This window comes from Nyctereutes procyonoides, unplaced genomic scaffold (assembly GCF_905146905.1).
Source record: "Nyctereutes procyonoides isolate TBG_1078 unplaced genomic scaffold, NYPRO_anot_genome, whole genome shotgun sequence".
In the NCBI taxonomy this organism is placed as follows: domain Eukaryota; kingdom Metazoa; phylum Chordata; class Mammalia; order Carnivora; family Canidae; genus Nyctereutes; species Nyctereutes procyonoides.
Window position 1 is genome coordinate 8,281,864 of NW_026575028.1, and position 19,910 is coordinate 8,301,773.

General features: G+C 43.0%; 1 protein-coding gene across 1 annotated transcript in view; it reads left to right on the forward strand.

Annotated features, from left to right (window-relative positions):
- Window positions 1-18,919, forward strand: part of LOC129503373 (antigen WC1.1-like) — a 35,630-nt gene extending 16,711 nt beyond the window's left edge. Inside the window, exons 5-13 of the mRNA XM_055315382.1 lie at window positions 4,211-4,279; window positions 4,357-4,671; window positions 5,909-6,223; window positions 14,946-14,987; window positions 15,080-15,397; window positions 16,115-16,282; window positions 16,669-16,761; window positions 17,651-17,785; window positions 18,801-18,919. Coding sequence (XP_055171357.1) covers window positions 4,211-4,279; window positions 4,357-4,671; window positions 5,909-6,223; window positions 14,946-14,987; window positions 15,080-15,397; window positions 16,115-16,282; window positions 16,669-16,761; window positions 17,651-17,785; window positions 18,801-18,919 — 1,574 coding nt within the window. The remainder of the gene's footprint in view (window positions 1-4,210; window positions 4,280-4,356; window positions 4,672-5,908; window positions 6,224-14,945; window positions 14,988-15,079; window positions 15,398-16,114; window positions 16,283-16,668; window positions 16,762-17,650; window positions 17,786-18,800) is intronic.
- Window positions 18,920-19,910: the final 991 nt, after the last annotated feature.

Sequence of the window (19,910 nt, forward strand, 5' to 3'; positions counted from 1 at the left end):
TTTAAACTCCTTGTCAGGTTACTCTAATATCTGGATGCCTTGCAAATTTCTTTCCAATTCCTCTTTTATCCTCCTGGATTTTTGTCAAATCTTTTTTTTTTTTTTTAAGTTTTAACCTTTTTTCAGTGTAATCTCTAACTCCAATGTGGGGCTCAAACTCATGACCCTAGATCAAGAGTTGCATGCTTTACTAAGTGAGCCAGGCAGGTGCCCCTATGTCTGGGTATTTTTGATTGGCAGGCATCGTGGGTGAAAAATTACAGAAATTCTTCAGAAAGGATTTTATTTTGCTTCCTCCTGGAACCTGTTTATGGACAGATCACTTTATTATTTACTTATTTAAATTTTGGGGTTTTAAAAAGATTTTATTTATTTATTAGAGAGAGAAAGAGAGAGCTTGTGAGTAGGGCAAGGGACAGAGGGAGAGAAAGAATCTCAAGCAGACTCTGAGCAGGGTGCCGGACATGAGGTTCAGTCTCATAACACTGAGATCATGACCTGAGCCACAACTAAGAGTCAGACACTTATGCAATAGAGCCACCCATGTGCCCCTGGATGGATGACCTTATACAAAGGAATTGAAGTAATTATTTTTTTTTTATTTTTTTATTTTTTATAAATTAATTTTTATTGGTGTTCAATTTACCAACATACAGAATAACACCCAGTGCTCATCCCGTCAAGTGTCCCCCTCAGTGCCCGTCACCCATTCACCCCCACCCCCCGCCCTCCTCCCCCTCTACCACCCCTAGTTCATTTCCCAGAGTTAGAAGTCTTTATGTTCTGTCTCCCTTTCTGATATTTCTCACACATTTCTTCTCCCTTCCCTTATATTCCCTTTCACTATTATTCATATTCCCCAAATGAATGAGAACATACACTGTTTGTCCTTCTCCGGTTACTGTGGCCAAGTTCAAAAAGGGTGTTGCCTGAGTTCTCCTCTGGGATTTTGATGGAATCTTGTCTCACATTTAGATCTTTCATCTATTTTGAGTTTATCTTTGTGTATGGTGCAAGAGAGTGGTCCAGTTTCATTCTTCTGCATGTGGATGTCCAATTTTCCCAGCACCATTTATTGAAGAGACTGTCTTTCTTCCAGTGGATCGTCTTTCCTCCTTTATCGTATATTAGTTGACCATAAAGTTCAGGGTCCACTTCTGGGTTCTCTATTCTGTTCCATTGATCTATGTGTCTGTTTTTGTGCCAGTACCACACTGTCTTGATGACCACAGCTTTGTAGTACAACCTGAAATCTGGCATTGTGATGCCCCCAGATACGGTTTTCTTTTTTAAAATTCCCCTGGCTGTTTGGGGTTTTTTCTGATTCCACACAAATCTTAAAATAATTTGTTCTAAGTCTCTGAAGAAAGTCCATGGTATTTTGATAGGGATTGCATTATACGTGTAAATTGCCCTGGGTAACATTGACATTTTCACAATATTAATTCTGCCAATCCATGAGCATGGAATATTTTTCCATCTCTTTGTGTCTTCCTCAATTTCTTTCAGAAGTGTTCTATAGTTTTTAGGGTATATTTTGAGAACCATTTGAATGGTAAATGGTTCTCTAACCTTTTATTTTCAGGTTGTAGGTGTCCTTCTGTCTAAAATGAGTCTCTTGTAGACAGCAAATAGATGGGTCCTGCTTTTTTATCCAGTCTGAAACCCTGCGCCTTTTGATGGGGTCATTAAGCCCATTCACGTTCAGAGTTACTATTGACAGATATGAGTTTAGTGTCATCATGATATCTATTTAGTCCTTGTTTTTGTGGATTGTTCCACTGAACTTCTTCTTAAAGGGGAGTTTTAAGAGTCCCCCTTAAAATTTCTTGCAGAGCTGGTTTGGAGGTCACATATTCTTTCAGTTCCTGCCTGTCTTGGAAGCTCTTTATCTCTCCTTCCATTTTGAATGAGAGCCTTGCTGGATAAAGTATTCTTGGTTGCAGGTTCTTCTCATTTAGGACCCTGAATATATCCTGCCAGCCCTTTCTGGCCTGCCAGGTCTCTGTGGAGAGGTCTGCTGTTACCCTAATATTCCTCCCCATGAAAGTCAGGGACTTCTTGTCTCTTGCTGCTTTAAGGATCTTCTCTTTATCTTTGGAATTTGCAAGCTTCACTATTAGATGTCGAGGTGTTGAACGGTTTTTATTGATTTTAGGGGGGGATCTCTCTATTTCCTGGATCTGAATGCCAGTTTCCCTTCCCAGATTGGGAAAGTTTTCAGCTAGGATTTGTTCAAATACATATTCTGGCCCTCTGTCCCTTTCGGCGCCCTCGGGAATCCCAATTAAACGTAGGTTTTTCCTCCTTAGAGTGTCATTTATTTGCCTTAATCTGTCTTCATGGTTCTTTAATTGTTTATCTCTTTTTTCCTCAGTTTCCCTCCTTGCCATCAACTTGTCTTCTATGTCACTCACTCGTTCTTCCACCTCGTTAACCCTCGTCGTTAGGACTTCTAGTTTGGATTGCATCTCATTCAATTGATTTTTAATTTCTGCCTGATTGGATCTAAATTCTGCAGTCATGAAGTCTCGTGAGGCCTTAATGCTTTTTTCTAGAGCCACCAGTAGCTGTAGAATAGTGCTTCTGAATTGGCTTTCTGACATTGAAGTGTAATCCAGATTCTGTAACTCTGTGGGAGAGAGGGCTGTTTCTGATTCTTTCTTTTGAGGTGAGGTTTTCCTTCTAGTCATTTTGCTCAGTGCAGAGTGGCCAAAAACAAGTTGTATTGGAACACGGGGGAGTATCACTGGTCCGTCCAGCTGGTCTTCTGGGGGAGGGGCCTGCTGTGCTGATTCTCAGGTGTTAGCACTTGGGGGAGCTGCTCTGCCCCTGCCTGCTGCAGGGCTCAGCGGGGGTTGTTCACCCCGTGGGGCCCCAGGAGGATCAGCCGCAGTTGCTATGGCAACTCTGGAAGCCTGGATTCAGCCTCCGCAGGAACAACGGGGCTCGGGGCTCTCGGTTCTCCGTCTGCAGGGCCTGGAGGCTCCGGGGCGGGGCCGCTGATCTGCTCAGCTCGGGGCAGGAGCGTCCTCGCTGTCCTGGGCCCTCCCGGCCTCTGCCTGTCCCAGGGGGAGGCGGGATCCTGGGCTGTGTCCCGGCGCCCTGTGCTCCGGGGCCTGCGCTGGTGGATTCGCGCTCCCGCCCCGCAGCTCCCTCCCTGGAGCGGCTCCCGAGCCCTCCGAGCTGCTCCGGCTCCGGTCCGCTGTGCGGTCGCTGCAGCCCTTAGGGAGCTCGGCGCACTCTCCTGCGCTCGCAGGTGCCTGTTAGTGTCCCCGGGAGCCCGAGGGCATCCCCGCCCTCCTGGGTCCTGCTCCAGCTCCCTGCGAGCCCCTTTCCCCCGGGAAGGTTGGTGCAGCTCCTGCTCCTCCGGGACGGGGACGGGGCTCTCCTGTCCTGGGGACACTCGCCCCGGCCTCAGCCCGGCTCCTCGCGGGGCCCCTCCCCCTCGGAGGCCTTTTGTTCCTTTATTTCTTTTTCCCCGTCTTCCTACCTTGATAGAAGCGCGAACTCTTCTCACTGTAGCGTTCCAGCTGGTCTCTCTTTACATCTCAGGCCGAATTCGTAGATATTCAGGATGATTTGAAGGTTATCTAGGTAATTTGGTGGGGACAGGTGATTTGGGGACCCTGCTCTTCCGCCATCTTGCCCCTCCCTCCGGAATTGAAGTAATTAGACATTGGGTGTCTATCCTTATGAGGAATAGTCTACTTTTAGTTCACTTTTCCTTCTATGGTAGAAGGTTCTGGTTAACAGGGTGTCTCCTCCTTGGCTGACCTTGAATTATACTTTGTACTCCCGGTGCCCTATGAGTCTGGCAAAACCTCTGCTGAACTTTTCAGCATCTCATCTATAATCTTTGAATTGACAAAGACCTCAAGGAGAAAGTGACTCACCTCTGCCCTTTACTTTACTCTCAGACTTTGGCTTCAAAAATTTGCACTGCCTTGGTAGCTCTTCACCATTTTCAAGCAGTATTGATATATTCCTACTTCTTAAAATTCATTCTTAGTGCAGCACTTGGCTTGAAACAAATTTTGGCATTGTTAGAAGCAGAACTTTCCATAAAGAGGTGAAATATGAAATTATGGGAACTTTACTGGTATGTTAACAGCTTTCATCTCAGACCCCGGCACTAGGTTACTATTTAGTTTAATTCAGTTTCCTGTTTTTCAACCCTACTAACCCTCTGACCATGCTGTTTCTGCAGGAAACCAGACCCAGGTGCTGCCCCAGTGCAACGACTCTGTGTCTGAGGAGAGTACTACCAGCTGCTCAGGTGAGGGGTCCCAAGGGACCAGAAGGCCCTTCTCATTTCCTGTTAAACGCGCCAATGGTATGATTCTCTCTCCTTAGAGAGCAGACAGCTCCGCCTAGTGGACGGGGGTGGTCCCTGCGCTGGCAGAGTGGAGATCCTTCACCGGGGCTCCTGGGGCACCGTCTGTGATGACAACTGGGACCTGGACGATGCCCACGTGGTGTGCAGACAGCTGGGCTGCGGAGAAGCTCTCAATGCCACAGTCTCTGCTTACTTCGGGGCGGGATCAGACCCAATCTGGCTGGATGACGTGCAGTGCACTGGAAAGGAATCCTACATTTGGAAGTGCCGCTCCCAGGGCTGGGGGCAGCACAACTGCAGGCACAAGGAGGACGCAGGGGTCATCTGCTCAGGTCTGCCCGCGCCCTGTCCATGGGTTGGGTGAGGAGGTGGGGGCTCTGGAGAAGGGGAGTCTGAGCCCAGAGGGGTGTCGCTGAGAGGGCCAGAGAAGAAGAAACCTTCCTTCTACACTGCCTGTCTTTCTAGATGTGAAGATTAGGTGCTTTCTTTTCCTCCCACAGCTGAGGTTCAGGTGACTTCCATTCAAAAGCAGGGCTCATTCTTCAGTTCACTATGGTGGTAAAGTCTTGAGATCCTATTGCTGTTGAAATGCATTACCACATACTTAGTGGTAGAAACAACACAAATTTATTAATGCACAGTTTTGTATGCTAGAAGTCCAACAAGGGTCTCACTGTGCTAAAATCAAGGTGTGGACAGGACTGCATTCTTTCTGGGGGCCCTAGGGGAGATTCCTTGTCCCTATCTTTTCCAGTTTCTTAAGGCCCTGTGCATTCACTGGCTCCCTTTTTTTCCCTTCAAGCTGACAATGTTGCCTGCTTCTGACCATTCTTCCACAGTTACATTTCCTTCTGACTGAAGCTGGGAAAGATTTCCCATTTTTTAAGGAGAGTAGGTCTAAGGATGTGATTGGATTTTCACCTGGTTAACCCACACTACTCCAGGTTAATCTCACCATCCCAAGGTCCTTATCTGAATCACATCTGTAAAGTCTCCTTTGCCATGTAAAGTAGCACATTTATGCAACACCTTTGGGGGGCCACTTTTCTGCCTACCTCCCCACTTTCACATACTCTTTCAGAAGTCTTTCCAGGAAGCAAGATTCAGCTTTCCCTCTGTGTAAAGTGCCCAGGTGGGTATCCCTCTCTGATCATATTCTACTGCATCATTGTGGTGGACATAGAAACACAGACATAGGGGATCCCTGGGTGGCTCAGCGGTTTAGTGCCTGCCTTTGGCCCAGGGCATGATCCTGGAGTCCCGGGATCGAGTCTCACATCAGGCTCCCTGGATGGAGCCTGCTTCTCCCTCTGCCTGTGTCTCTGCTTGTCTCTCTCTCTATGTCTATCATGAATAAATAAATAAAATCTTAAAAAAAAGAAACACAGACACAAACACACAAAATCAGGTAAAAGGGAGACCAATTTCAGTCTTACCACCTAATGTGTGCTTACTCAGCAGAGTCAGTGATGAGTGTTCACAATCTCTGGCATGGAGAAAAAAAAATCAAGAGCATTGAATGGAATGCTTATTGTGGATTGTTTCCCCTTCTCACCCCTTTCAATTTAGACTTCCTGAAACTCAGGATGGTGAGCGAGGACCAGGAGTGTGCTGGGTGGCTGGAAGTTTTCTACAATGGGACCTGGGGCAGTGTCTGCCACAGCCCCATGGCGGCCATGACTCTGTCCATCATCTGTAGACAGCTTGGCTGTGGAGACAGTGGGACCCTCAACTCTTCCATAGTTCCCAGGGAAGGTTCTAGACTTCGATGGGTGGATCAAATCGAGTGTCGGAAAACTGATTCCTCTCTCTGGCAATGTCCTTCTGACCCCTGGAGACACAACTCATGCTCTTCAAGAGAGGAAGCTTATATCTCGTGTGCAGGTAACTTACTGTCTGTTTCCCTGTGTCTGTCCCAGTCCTGTGGAATGTTGTTACTGAGATTTTATATCTTCAAATCTAAGGAATGAGTTTAAAATAAGACTACAAAATGAAGTTTGGATGATGGCTTAATTTACATATTCCAGTCTTCTTTCACAGGAAAAAATAAGGAGACCTGTGTCAATAGCAGCCTATGTGAAAAATACCAGAAGGATCGCTTGAACATGAGTAATACCCTGATAAACTTGCTAATTAATTAGGAGTAGTTAAGTGATATCCCAACATGTTAAAGTAAATAAGGAACCAAGTAAAGAATCCACCCTGATTGTTTTGTCTCTTAAGCTAATGGTATTTTACTCTGGAATGCCTCATTCTCCAATCAGTCTTTCCGTAGATAGTGACTGAGTGCCTGTAGGCACAAATTTATACTGCAGGCAGGAGGATGAGGAAGAGAAGAAAATGTAGTCTCTGCCATCACAGAGCATACAGTTCAGTGTTGAAAACTCTAATTAGGCAGAAATATTTCATGAAGAGTTAGAAAGTGCTGTGGAAGTGTGGAATTGGGGTAAAAGAAGAAATCATACCTAGATGAAAAGCTGAAGGGTAAGAGTTCCTCAGAGGAAGAAAGTGGAGGATCACATGGTTCAATGTATGTACTGAGGTGGGAGGAAACATGGTGTCTTTGAAGCACTGAGAAAATCCCATCATGGCCAGAGCAGAAAAGGGTGGGAGAGTGGCTCAGGGTTTCCCTGGAATGGTGAGCAGAGCCAGAGACCCCTCTGTGGGAAGGCCCAGGAAAACATTCCTGTTAAAGAGCAATTTGTCTCTTTGACTGCTGCACCATGAGGAACTGCTCAGAAGTCAGTGGCCTCATGTCTCCATGACTTTCTGCTTTAATTTGTCTCTTATAAGAGGCCCTCAGGATCCCAGTTTTTGGGGCTGATCCTGTCCTCTAGGCTTTTCATTAACTACGATGTGCTTAATCTGTCTTCCTCATCTCACTCTCCCAAAATGTTCTGGAGAGACTGCTGGAATTTAAAGCCCATCATCTTCAAAGTCTCTTATGCCCGCACTGTTCCCTTCACTTTCATGTTCTGATTAGAACCTGACTTTTCCCTGAAAATGTTGATTTTCCTGTCAACTGGAGGCTCTTTGTTTCTCTCTGAACATAACCTTTCTCTGGGCTGAGACTTGGAAGAGATATACTCCTTGCTCTCAGTTTGTCATTTTCAATAATTCCTCTTCTGTCTCTCTTCCCAACATCCAGCTATTTGAAATTCACACCTTGAGACAATACCGCCCAGTACATTTGTTTGTTGCTGTCATCATCTTAACTTTCTGGTCACTTCCCCTGGTCCACTGAAGACTGTACCAAGTCCTTCATTTCTGTCTCACTCCTGGAACCTTTGGTGCTTACTTCAACATCCTTAAACACAACTGAGACAACATCTGGCCTCTCTGAAAGTTCACTGACTTTCTCATTTCTAAGCACCTTTCCTCCCATCCTATCTCTGCCTATGCATATACTACTGATCACCAATAATTGTACACTTCAAAATCTTGATATCTTTATTCCATTCTCTGACCAATGCTTCTTATTCTTATGGATCCTCACCTAGAGTGCTCTGTTTCTTTTTTTTTTAATTTTATAAATTAATTTTTATTGGTGTTCAATTTACCAACATACAGAATAACACCCAGTGCTCATCCCGACAAGTGTCCCCCTCAGTGCCCGTCACCCATTCACCCCCACCCCCCGCCCTCCTCCCTCTCCACCACCCCTAGTTCATTTCCCAGAGTTAGAAGTCTTTATGTTCTGTCTCCCTTTCTGATATTTCTCACACATTTCTTCTCCCTTCCCTTATATTCCCTTTCGCTATTATTCATATTCCCCAAATGAATGAGAACATACACTGTTTGTCCTTCTCCGGTTACTGTGGCCAAGTTCAAAAAGGGTGTTGCCTGAGTTCTCCTCTGGGATTTTGATGGAATCTTGTCTCACATTTAGATCTTTCATCTATTTTGAGTTTATCTTTGTGTATGGTGCAAGAGAGTGGTCCAGTTTCATTCTTCTGCATGTGGATGTCCAATTTTCCCAGCACCATTTATTGAAGAGAGTGTCTTTCTTCCAGTGGATCGTCTTTCCTCCTTTATCGTATATTAGTTGACCATAAAGTTCAGGGTCCACTTCTGGGTTCTCTGTTTTGTTCCATTGATCTATATGTCTGTTTTTGTGCCAGTACCACACTGTCTTGATGACCACAGCTTTGTAGCACAACCTGAAATCTGGCATTGTGATGCCCCCAGATATGGTTTTCTTTTTTAAAATTCCCCTGGCTGTTCGGGGTCTTTTCTGATTCCACACAAATCTTAAAATAGTTTGTTCTAAGTCTCTGAAGAAAGTCCATGGTATTTTGATAGGGATTGCATTGAACGTGTAAATTGCCCTGGGTAACATTGACATTTTCACAATATCAATTCTTCTAATCCATGAGCATGGAATATTTTTCCATCTCTTTGTGTCTTCCTCAATTTCTTTCAGAAGTGTTCTATAGTTTTTAGGGTATATTTTGAGAACCATTTGAATGGTAAATGGTTCTCCAACCTTTTATTTTCAGGTTGTAGGTGTCCTTCTGTCTAAAATGAGTCTCTTGTAGGCAGCAAATAGATGGGTCCTACTTTTTTATCCAGTCTGAAACCCTGCGCCTTTTGATGGGGTCATTAAGCCCATTCACGTTCAGAGTTACTATTGACAGATATGAGTTTAGTGTCATCATGATATCTATTTAGTCCTTGTTTTTGTGGATTGTTCCACTGAACTTCTTCTTAAAGGGGAATTTGAGTGCTCTGTTTCAAATAATTTCTCGTTCTTGTGGAGATGCCCAATCTTTTCCCTTGTCAGTTTTTCTTTTTTTTTCCTACTCTCCTCATGTCTGCACATTTTTTTTTCTTAGCCAGATGAGATAATATATCCAACATTATAATCATTCTCCTTTAGTTTATTTAATTCCCTTGCCTTTTCTTTGTCAACCTCACCTGGCAAACTCTAGACCTGGTTAAAGTCAACTACCTGAGTACTCCTTGTCTGAACTGGACTAAGGGAAATGTGGGGAAATAACACATAGTCATGTTGCTAGTCTATTTTTGAATCCATGGACACAATCTCTAATGGGCATTCCATAGTGTCTCTGGGTTCTACAGTACTTCTCCAATATGTGTGCTTGCCCTATCTTTCAAATTATATTTTACATATTTTCTGCTCTCTTGCATTGTCAACACCTGATCCCCTTCATCTATTCTCAAATCATAATCCTGCCTCTTACCTCAGTGAGAAATTAGAACAGTCATCTGGGAATTCCTCATCTTCCTTTCACCAAATCTACTCACATGTGGTCTCTGCACACACTCTGTACTTACTTGGCCTTCTGGATCAGTGGCCTCAGTCCTAATCTTAGGTCAACACTTCTGCCCAGGCTGTGGATCCTAACTGCACTTATCTTGTCAAAGTCTTCACTTCTATTCCCTCTTCCTTGCACCATCAACTCCCTCCCCCCTCTTTGTCTCCTGTTTATTCTCATCATTGTATATATGGGCTTGAGTGTCTCACATCTTGAAAACTACCTGAAAAGACAGTTTTCCTTGACTTCTTTGTTATTGTGCATCCCACTTCTCTCTCCTCTTCAGCTAAGTTTCTGAAAGTATGGTCAGTAACTACTCAGGGTTTTCATAATTTTCTGTTCTCTAGTGTTCTAAACTCACCCAGTTAAGTATTAGGGTCCACCATTCTTCTGAATTGGTAAAGTAATTAAATTTAGCAAACTTTCCTCTCTTCAGTATTTCTGAACTTACAACAGTATTCAGCAGGTTCACTTCTCTTCTTCTTCTTTTTTTTTTTTTTCCTGACATCACTAGACTTCACTGATTGTTCTTATTTGGCCTCATTGTTGTTCTTCTGCTTACCGATTTACAACTCCTGTGCTCAGTCTCTAGATCTTGGATGCTTTTAGGGTTCAGCATCAGACTCTTTAGTCTTCCTATCAGACTCCATCCACTTCCAGTAAGTTCTGCTGGCTCTATCTGCAAATATATTCTCAGTGCCTCTATTCCTTCCATTGTCACTATCTTAGTCTTCTTGCCTGAATTATTCCAAAAGTTTCTCGTGGTCTTCCATGTCCACTCTTTTTCTTCTATAATATTTTCTATTTGGCTGACAGAGAAAAGTATTAAAAATTAGTCTGTATCTTGTTTCTTGCTTACAAGCCTCCAGGGGCTTCCTGTTTTAAGGAACCTATACTGGTTGGCAAAGCTATATATATAATCTGCCCCCTACCCACCACTCAGTCCTTTTCTGGAGACACTCTTCCACTCAGTTAGTACACATATTGATTCTCTTTGTGTTCATGAAATAACCAGGCATGGAGGAAGTAAGGGAAGGCAGGCTGACCATCCTGTAGTGCCTTGGTATTTTTTTTTTTTTTTACCAGACAGATGGTATTATTCATTCTAAGACCTTGCACTGGCTCTTCTATTTGCTTGCTTGCTTGTCAACTTCTCATCATTCAGTTTTCACATTAAATATCATCTTTTTGGTGAGGGCCTTCTTATCAACTTAAGTGCTATTACCTCTCCCAAAATTTTTTATGACATACTCTTGATACTCTGTGATTATCCCTGAATATAATGATTGCTTTTCTCAATATCTCCTGCAGGGTTCCAGTTCCTCTGCCCAACCTATTATACATTTTACAGTAAAAAAAATATATGTAATATATATAATATATATTTGCTTTTCATAGTACTACTATGTGAAACAATCATTTATTTATTTTCAGATTATCTCTCTCATATTAGTTTGTAAATTCCATGAGATCAAGGACTTTGACTATTATATTCACCACTGTACATCCAATGCTGTCTGTGGTCAGTACCTGGTATACAACAGACAAAAAATAGTTCTTGAATCAAATAATAATATTTTTGATTGCATAGTTACAATTAAAGATATTTTCATCAAGGTATAATCAAAACTAACTGAAAGTGTTTTAAGCTGGGAAGTGTCATTTTGCATTAAGAAAAGATCCCTCTGAGTACAAGATAAAGGATTATTGCAGGGGAAATGTAAATGCATAATAGTGACTTGCAATAGCTTGGAGGAGCAAGGGTGGCTGCTGGAAGGATGACATTGATTTTTTACTAATATAGGAGACACAGAAACTCATGAGAGGAAATTCATGGGCTCAGTTTTGGAGATGCTAAATTTAAAGTGGGTCAGAACACTCAAGTAGAGATTTCATTTGGCATTTTAAAGTATACGATTTGAATTTAGAAAGGAAATCTGGGTGGGATATATAAATATGGGAGTGGTCTTAGAGATGCTTAGATAGGAGTGGTTGAGATCACTGGGAATATAAATGATCCTAAAATAGACTCCAAGTAGCACTAACTTTTATTTTATTTATTTATTTATTTATTTATTTATTTATTTATTTATAAATTTATTTTTTAATTGGTGTTCAATTTGCCAACATATAGAATAACACCCAGTGCTCATTCCATCAAGTAGCACTAACTTTTAGAAGCTAATACACTCTATGGACTGTCATAGGACGTCTTAGGCTAATTAGCAGAAATGCCAGAACAGATGTAACTTGATTGTTGACCTCAGACTTTGAACGACTTTACCATGGAAGAAGGAAAAGAATCACTATGAACTAGCTAATCCACGGGGCAGGACTCCAGCTGATGGATAGAGGTTACAAGAAGGCAGATTTGGATCCATTTTAAGTACAAGTAGCATAAAGGTATCTCACCTCGTGATGGTCCCTCAGGGAATTAATAATACTATCAGGTAAAAAACACCAGAGTCATGATGGGATGGCCAGCGCCTCCTTCCCTTATATTTATTTTTGCCTGTCTCTATGTTTCTTTCCTGAATCAATGACACCTGCTCCTGCTGGGGTTGTACCATGCGTGGCACTAGGGAAATCATGTTCTTTCCACTAGTTTCTTTTACACTTAGAGAGAGATCAGTTCCTTTCTTGTTCATTTAAATTACAAAAACACTGCTTACTTATCATGAGCAGGGAATACAAATATAAAAATGTAGAAAGAGAAGTGAATCATATCCCATGACTCCTTGTCCTTTCATACCGTCCTGTTGTAAACAGGATTAATGGACTGGTATGTTCTGTTTTCCCAAATCATCCATTTTCACTGAAACATATCCAAACTCATATGCTCTTAAAGGGTTTATGTTGATAGTGTCTTGTCATTTGATTGTACAAAATTGGAATTATACCCTACACATTATTGTTATATTGGCCTAATATATCATGGATATTCCTCCAGGTAGATCTAATTCATTTGTAAATCAATGGTATAGTATTTCATTCATCCAGATTGCTAGTGCAGTTAATGTAACCATTTACCTATTTATTGGTAGTCTGATTGGTTTTGATTTCCCACTTTATAAACAATGTAAACCTGCCTCCTTATAACCTTTATCCATTAGCAAGAGAGTCCTGCCCCTGGAGCAGTTCATGGTAACTCTCCTCCCTCTTCCATGATAAATACTTTTGTATATGATTTTCTACATACAGGTGAGTTTTTTTTACTGTAGGATTACTCACTGTTGATATTATTCTATCAAAGAACACACACACATAAATTTTAATAGATATTGTCAAATTACTTTTGAGGACTAACTTTTCAATTGTCTTCTTATCTAGATATAAATGTTTAGGTTTTTTTTATTTATTATTATTATTTTTTATGATAGTCACACACACACAGAGAGAGAGAGAGAGAGAGAGGCAGAGACACAGGCAGAGGGAGAAGCAGGCTCCATGCACTGGGAGCCCGATGTGGGATTCGATCCCGGGTCTCCAGGATCGCGCCCTGGGCCAAAGGCAGGCGCCAAACCGCTGCGCCACCCAGGGATCCCCAAATGTTTAGGTTTTAAATAACGAATTAAAGACAAATAATATAGAACCTCCCAAATCAATAAGCTTAAAAAACCCATGTCTTATGCTAAAATATTTGAACTCTGAAATAAGAGTAACAATCGCTTTGCTCCTGGTTTCTTTCTCCTTCCTTCCCTCTATCCCTTCCTTCTTCTTTGCCTCCTTCCTCCCCTCTCTCCCTCCCTCCCTTTCTTACTTTTTTTGCATTTTCAGTGTTTTCTCTTTTCTCAACATTCTTTTCCAGTTCCTTGGTTCCCCCATCCCTTCCCTGCCAGCTCAGGTATAACTTGGGTGATCTGCTAGGAGTTGGCTGAAGTCCACAGCTGAGGGAGAGCGTGGTGATAGATATTTCAAAGGCAGAGGCTCACTCCCTTCCCTTCCTTCTCTTTCCTCACCTCCTTTTCTTGTTCCTGTGGAAAGCTGATTAGATATTAAACTATCAGAACTTACATGGATGATAATTGTCTACAATCAAATATGATGAGTTGGGTGATAGTGAGGTCTCCAGTCCTGAAAGTGAGCAACCACCCTAAAGAGGTCCTGCCATCATTTTCTGAGATGTTCATAGGGTAGGAAGTTTGATAGGATAATATGAAAAGGATATGCTAATTCTGATATCTTATGACAAGTACTTTGTATACGTCAGTTTTCTTATATTGTTTCAAATTTATGTTTTTCCTTTGGTTTCAATTTTTTATGTTTTTTTTATACCATATTTGTTATCTGTGTTGTCTCTCAATGTATTTTTTCTCAGTATATTTGCGTATCATGCAAACATTTATGTCTTAGGACCTAGCCACTGTCTACTTAATATATTTTTCTCTGAATCCTACTTATTTCAGTTTTTGGCAAAAAATATCCTCTTTTAAAAACATTTTTTAAATGTTTTTAAAGATTTTATGTATTTATTTAGAGAGTGCACAAATGAAGAGGAGGGCAGAGGGAGAAGCAGACTCCCTGCTGAGCAGGGAGCCTGATGTGGGGCTCAATCCCAGGATCCCAGGACCATGACCTGGACTGAAGGCAGGTGCTTAGCTGACTGAGCCGCTCTGGTGCCCCCCAAAATATCTCCTTAATGTAGTAATCTTTGCTTGTGCACACATCATCCTGAAAAATAGATAAGAAAAGTTTACAATGTGCTATATAATTTCCCATTAAAATATAATAGGATATTGAATACAAATTACTTCTGTGATTCTGGACTTTAAAAAATATCCACTATTTATTACCACAAACCACTAATATCAATTTGCATTCCTTTATTATCTTCCTTATTAGCAAGAATTTAAAGGAATTATGTTTTACTGCATTCTATTCACTCATTCATTGAAAAATATTTATCAAGCCCCTATACCTAGTATTTATAAAAAGGTTCTCAATGCACACTTGTTGAATGAATGCATACAATATACCAGGTACTGTTCTAATAGCAGAAACACAAAGGTGAATAAGACATGCAAGGTCTTTCCTCTCGTGGAGATTGTGTGTGTGTATGTGTGTGTGCATGTACACGTCTGTATTTTGTTTATTGTGGAATGTGGAAAGTGATAAACAAGTAAATAGATAAAATAACGCCAGATGGTGATAAAGGCTATGATTTAGCAAGCGAGCATCTCAATAACTCAGCCCATTAGATTAATTACAAAGCCTGTTATTTACACTTGTCATTTGGACTGAGCCGAGCACTTTAGATCATCTTACTTGGGGCAAGACCACCCCCAGCTGTCCCTGATCTAGCACTTCCCCATTGTCTGCTTCTGCAGGAGTGAGACCCAAGAGCTGTCCGACCGCTGGCCCCTGCACAGGTACATCAGCCCCTCCTGCCTCCCCTGTTGGCTCCCAAGGGCTCCTTCCTTCCCACTGGGGACAGTAACAGAAGGTGCTGCTGCCTTTTCAGGCAAGGAGAAGCTCCGACTGAGGGGAGGAGACACGGTGTGCTCAGGGCGAGTGGAGGTTTGGCACGAGGGTTCCTGGGGCACAGTGTGTGATGACTCCTGGAGCCTGGCAGAGGCCGAGGTGGTGTGTCAGCAGCTGGGCTGTGGCTCTGCCCTGGATGCCCTGCAGAAGGCGGCATTTGGGCCAGGAACTGGGAACATCTGGCTGGATGAGGTGAAATGCAGGGGCAGGGAGTCCTCCCTGTGGGATTGTGCTGCGGACCCCTGGGGGCAGAACGACTGCAAGCACGAGGATGATGCTGGAGTGCGGTGCTCTGGTGAGTGGCTCTGGTGGAGCTGGAGCAAGAGTGGGGCAATGGGGTAGGCTTGGGTAAAATGGGAAGTTTGCATTCAAAAGGTATCTAGGTGCTGTAAGCTCTGATCTAGAAGAAGGGGAAGTCTCAACCTTGATGTTGTGGTAATTAAGATGTAGGGAAAAGGGGCTGCCCTGTGCTATCTACTGCAGCCACCATCTGTAGGCAAGGTCAAATATTCAGATTCTTGAGGTCTATTCTGTGGAATCTGACAGAATTAACCAATTCAGAAAAGGGAAGATCCTAAGGAGCCATCAGCTGGTGGGGAGGCCTTAGTGTATTTTCCTTAAGGAAGCTTCTTCTTATTCCTTTCAAATTTCTCTTGCCCTTGGGCCAAGGGAGTCTGGTTCCTGTGCTGCAGAATCTAAGGTTTTCCCGTCTGCCCATGAGTGTCGCTCCTCCACAGCAAGATGCTCATCCCAGGAGTTGCTTGATGTTTTGGTCTGGTGAGGCCTGAAGAAAGGAGGCCGCAGCTATGTGGTTTGGTCCTCTGAGGCTGTTGCAGCAGGGAAGCTGTCTGCTAATCCCAGCACTCCCTTGGATCTCACTGGAGTGGAGTTGAATTTATCTTAGGACAAGGCCTGGGGGAGTGCCTTCCAGGGTCAGTCAATTTGGTTAGGTCTGAGGCTGGGACTTCCTTGTCCCAGGTGCTCTGGAGGGAGTTTCCCTGGGCCCATGCCCTTCTCCAAATCCTATTGGTTTTATTCTCCTTAGGGATCAGACAAGGCCCAAGTCTTGTCCATGACATCTTCTCCCTGTCTGAGATGTTCTGCTTCATCCTGGGGGCCCTTCTCTTCCTGGTCCTCGTCATCCTGGTGACTCAGATGTGCAGATGGAGAGCAAAGCAAAGAGGTAGGCTACAGAGGGTACAGGGTAACATGGAGAGTGTGTGGAGGCAGATCTGGCCAGGTACAAGGGGGGGGGGCGGAAATATGTTTGAAAAACTTCATCTGCCCCTTGTTAAACTCGAAGGGCTGAATCTGTAGAAGCTTTTAAGGTTGGAGTGTGAGCACTCATAAGTCATGGCTTCTATGTGAGACAAGATTGAATACAGGCCGAGCTATGGATACAGGGTTAGACAGGGGAGAGGGAGAAGATGTAGACATGGTGCTTGGGGTATGAGGAGTCCTGGAAGCCCCGAGGCTTTTTCCATGTGCAAGCACTGGGGAGAATGATTAGCTTATTGTTTCAGGGATGAACTCAGGGGGCAATTTCTCACTAGCTGGTGGTTTGCTCAGCCTTCCCCAGTTTCAGATATGTTCTTAATGAGGCTGAGTATGAGGAGATCGATCATGTTGTGACAACGAAGGAAGATCTGCTGGACAGCACTGGTGTGTATCCCTGCCTTATCCTCCTGGGCCCCCTAGGTGTTAGCTCCCTGCTGTCTGTGAGCCAAGGCTTCTCAGAATCTGCAGACCCATTATCTATTCCAGGCTCACAGGAGCAGCCCCTCCAAAGACTGAAGGATGGGTTTCTGCTGAGCTCCTGTGAGCTCTGAGCCTTCTCTTTATACAACAGGAGCCACATGTGCTCCAGCATTTCTTCTCAGCCTTACCACAGGTCCCATGGGTGTGAGAAGGTGTGTTCTTTTTGTTTTGTGATGTTTTTCTCCACACTAGGGGCCCTGTCAGATGAATCCGTGCCTAAACTGCCATATTACCCTGGAGATCGTGAGGAGAACAGTGACTTTCAGTCTGCTCCAGGTAGTAGGGGTGAATCCACCTCGGCTGGGTATTGGGAGCACGTGACTTTCCTTCCTAGAGATGAGATTCAAGAGGGACAGTCTCCCTTTGACTAGGATTAGAAGTCTCTTCTCTTCTCCTTCTCTGATTGCTCTGATGTACTTCATGGTGAGGCTGGGCTGTCTGTGTCCAGAACCACCCTCATTCAGTCCCAACAAATTCACGCTGTTTTGAAAAAATAACATTTGGAAAGTGTAACTGACCAAATATTTTAGTAATGCACATTGGTGTAAGAGTGTCTCTGAAATATGTAGTTTAAACGAGGAAATATAGGGATGTTCAGATTATTTTTCTGGTTTATGGACACATCAAAATGAAATATATACCTTGGAAAAGACTTGTTAAAACACAGGGTGAATAGTGTCTCTGTTCAGCAGCCATCAGAATCTCTGTGGCAGAAGGGATTGTAGATATTACCTAGGTCAACCCATTTACTGTGGTTTCATCTGAACCCCTTGTCTGTCCTTAAAACCCCCAGCTCAGAGGACTGATGCCCCCAGTGAGGGTTATGATGCTGAAGACCTACCAGTGCCTGAGACTGCCCCTGCCTCTTGGATGAGGAAGGGGGAAGTGCCCCCAGAGGAGGAAAATGGGATGAGGGCCTTTCAGGCAGGTGAGTGGATCTCTCGTAATCTTTTGTCTCTGTCCTCGAAGGGGTGAACTTCAGCCCCGCACTGCCGATCCTTCCTATAGAGTCAAAATTCAGAAGATCTATATCCTTTGACCATTTTCCTCTCTTTAGTGCTCTCACATTTCTTGGGAGGGAAGAATCTTTCTATATTCTTGATATCTGCATCTCCATAACTTCATCTTTGATGTGCTTGCATTAAGACTTATAAATTAATCAAGTCCAAAAATAGAACAATTGTTCTGATAACATGTTTGTGCTCTCATATGTGAAAGGCATTTAGAGACTTAAGAAATATTGCAATATTGGAATTTATGAGGCATTTTAATAATTTAAGATGCATTATAATCATATATTAGCACTAATATGCACAAAGTCTATGATATATGGTAGTCTTGAAAATTAAAGCCATGGTGGTAGATTATAGAGTCTGAATTATGGGCATTAAAGGGCCAATCTGCTCCAGATGTTTCAGTGGTCTAATGAATATATTAATTCTCCAGAGAAGAGTATTTCTCCATCTAGGGCATGTGACTCTGGGAAGGTGGCAACTACAGAAGGATCCTGTGATTGTGGGCATTTGGGAACACAAATCAAGGCCATCAAGAGCAGAGATAGATGGTCAGGGAGGAACTGAGATTTTTTTCCAGGTCTCCTGTGTCCTCCTTCTACTGAATTCAGACCTGTCAATTGTAAAAGGAGAAATTTTCATGGCCTTTCTTATGATTCTTGTCATCCTTGGGCCATCTCTTTGCTGAGAAACATGCCTTCATAGAACATCTGTGTTGACCTAGATCTCCTGTGACAACAGGATTTCCCAGAGACCCACAGAACTGGAACCTGATGCAATAACCTTGATGTATCTGTGTTGTAACTAATATTAAATTGTCTGAGTCTACCTGAAACTTTGTCATCACCACTTACTTGACTTGCTTCCACTGTGGGGCACTGTCCTCTCCCTTTGTCACAGTTCTAATCAAACTTGTCTTTACTGTTTCAGGCTCTTCTCTACAGCTCTCTAGAGGAGTAGCTGGACCTGAGAAAGGAGAAGATAGTCCCTGGCTGCTCCAGGGGGAAGGGGACCCTGGGTATGATGATACTGAACTAAATGTACCTTAAACACTCACTATATTTCCCCCCCGATATTGCATTAAAAATGAGATAAGGTCTCAGATATTTAATTGCCGATATTTCAATCGTGACTTATAATTGAATTATATGGAAATTAATTAAAATTAAATATTCTGAATAAAGTACTTTTTGCTTTGTTGATTATTTAGCAGGTTTTATCTCCATTCACATTTTCCCTCAAAGGAAATACAAGGTGAATGAACTGACCTGTTTTCTCACCTCCCCTACAGACTACTCTAGGCATTACTTTACCTGAGTTCACAAATGTTCCAGGTCTCTTTCTTAGGCAAGGGACTCTAAATTTAGTCCATACTCATACCTTCATTCTTACTATGATGAACTCATGGGAAAAAAACCAGACCTGAACATTCATGTATGCTCTTCTTTGAGATGTCATATCACCTGTTTTTTTTTAATTTTTATTTATTCATGAAAGACATATAGAGAGAGGCAGAGGGAGAAGCAGGCTCCATGCAGGGAGCCCGATGCGGGACTCCATCCTGGGTCTCCAGGATCCCGCCCTGGACTGAAAGCAGCACTAAACCACTGAGCCACCGGGGCTCATATCATCTGTTTTTAAACAATTCCTAGGCACCATACTTAGGTAGGAATTTCAAAGTTGAAGGTGGGAGGTTGGCTAGTGGGAGAGAAGGGATACAGTTTTCCATATCTTGCCCAAATTTTTGTGGCTCAATTAAAAATCCAAGTTGGGGTACCTGGATGGCTCACTCAGTTAAGCATCTGACTCTTGGTTTCAGCTCAGGTCATGATCTCATGGTTGTGAGATCCAGCCCTAGATTGGGCTCTGTGCTGAATTGAGTGTGGAGCCTGCTTAAGACTCTCTCCTCCTCTTCTGCCCCTCCCCCCTGCTCATGCACTTGCTCTCTCTCTCTCAAAAATAAATAAATAAGTAAAATTTTAAAAATCCAATTCTCCATAACTATATCTTCCTATTTAAGCTCTTATTCTGTAGGTTACT